At 36.6% G+C, this 1,611-nt stretch overlaps 1 protein-coding gene across 1 annotated transcript; it reads right to left on the reverse strand.

The window, feature by feature from the left end:
• Window positions 1–235: 235 nt before the first annotated feature.
• LOC127684850 (olfactory receptor 4A5-like) lies at window positions 236–1,192 on the reverse strand. Its single transcript, XM_052181655.1, has one exon. It carries the CDS (start codon window positions 1,190–1,192, stop codon window positions 236–238), a length of 957 nt encoding a protein of 318 aa, XP_052037615.1.
• Between the last annotated feature and the right edge of the window lie 419 nt (window positions 1,193–1,611).

A 1,611-nucleotide genomic window follows, 5' to 3' on the forward strand; every position in this document is an offset into this window, starting at 1 on the left:
ATTACTTATTGAAAATGAAAAACTATAATATGCAATTCATTAAAAATGGTAAAAACTAGTAGCTAATGAGGAAATTATATTATAAACAGCTATACTAATTATTATATATTTCATAAAAATTAATACTAAATAATTATATTAACAGTACCAGGAGTTTCACAGTATCATTTGGTACTGTGAATGATCAAGCAGAGACGCACACCAAAAGAGTTTATTTGGAATTGTTGCCTAGAGCTTAGCAATATAAGCAGCAAGAAGAAAGCCGTACTCTATTTGGACTTAATATTTTTTGAAAGAGCTTTTCCATAGAATTTTTCATCTCTGAATTTCTCAAAGTATATATTAAAGGATTCAACATAGGAGTGACAATAGTATAAATTACAGTAATGGATTTATCAATAGGAAAACGAGAAACAGGTCTAACATACATAAAAATACAGGGAACGAAAAAGAGAAAAACAACAGTGATATGAGAGCCACAGGTAGACAGAGCTTTGCGCCTCCCTTCCTGACTGTGATTCTTGAGAGATTTGAGGATTATTCCATAGGAGAGTAGGAGAAGAATGAAGATGACTATACACATCGCGCCATTATTGCCAATAACAGAAAGGCCAAGGAAGTAGGTGTCAGTACATGCAAGTAACAATAGTGGGTATATGTCACAGGCAAAGTGGTCAATGATATTGGGACCACAGAAAGGAAGATTGTATACAGCAAGAACTTGAAAAAATGCATGTGCAAAACCTCCCACCCAGGCCATCACCAAGAAGAGGATGCATACCCGTCGATTCATGATGATCAAATAATGCAGTGGCTTACAGATGGCCACATAGCGATCATAGGCCATGGCCACCAGAATGACAATGTCAACCCCACCAAATAAATGTTCTATAAAGAGCTGGCTTATGCAAGCTCTGAAGGATATGGTCTTTTTCTCACGAAGCAAGTCTACAATCATCTTGGGTGAGACGGCAGTGGAATAAACAGCATCCATGAGTGACAGAGAAGCAAGGAAGAAGTACATTGGGGAGCCCAAGGAGGGGGTTGCAATCACTGTCCCTACAATGAGCAGGTTGCCCACCATTGTCGCAATGTATATCACTGAAAACATAACAAATAAAGCTCTTTGCCCTGCAGGATCCTGAGTGAATCCCAGCAGCACAAATTCTGTGACATTGTTGCTCTGACCCATTTATTCTTCTATCAGGCTTCTTTCAGAAAAAGAACTCAGGAGAATATGACTTCCCATGATCTGTTAACACGAACATGGGTCCATTCTGTCATGGGACATGTAGCGTATTTACATTAGCTTACCAATAGTGACCATTAAATAAATATATATTGAGTTTTATCTTACAACAAGTTCCACTTGTTTTCTATTAATAAATCTCTGAGTGTTAAGGTTATCAAAATAACAGTTCATCTCTAGACAGATATGCAGATAAATCTATCTCTGTCACCCATAAAAAAGTTATTCAAAACACATTGCTCCTCAGCCTTGATATACCAAAGAAAAACTTAGAAATGTTTCCCTTAAAAAGATTTGGAAAATGATTGTGTCATTAAATCCTGGGTTTATCAACCCTTTCTAGCTGATAATATCTGTGAAAA

The sequence above is a fragment of the Apodemus sylvaticus genome, chromosome 5, assembly GCF_947179515.1.
Source record: "Apodemus sylvaticus chromosome 5, mApoSyl1.1, whole genome shotgun sequence".
Taxonomy (NCBI): domain Eukaryota; kingdom Metazoa; phylum Chordata; class Mammalia; order Rodentia; family Muridae; genus Apodemus; species Apodemus sylvaticus.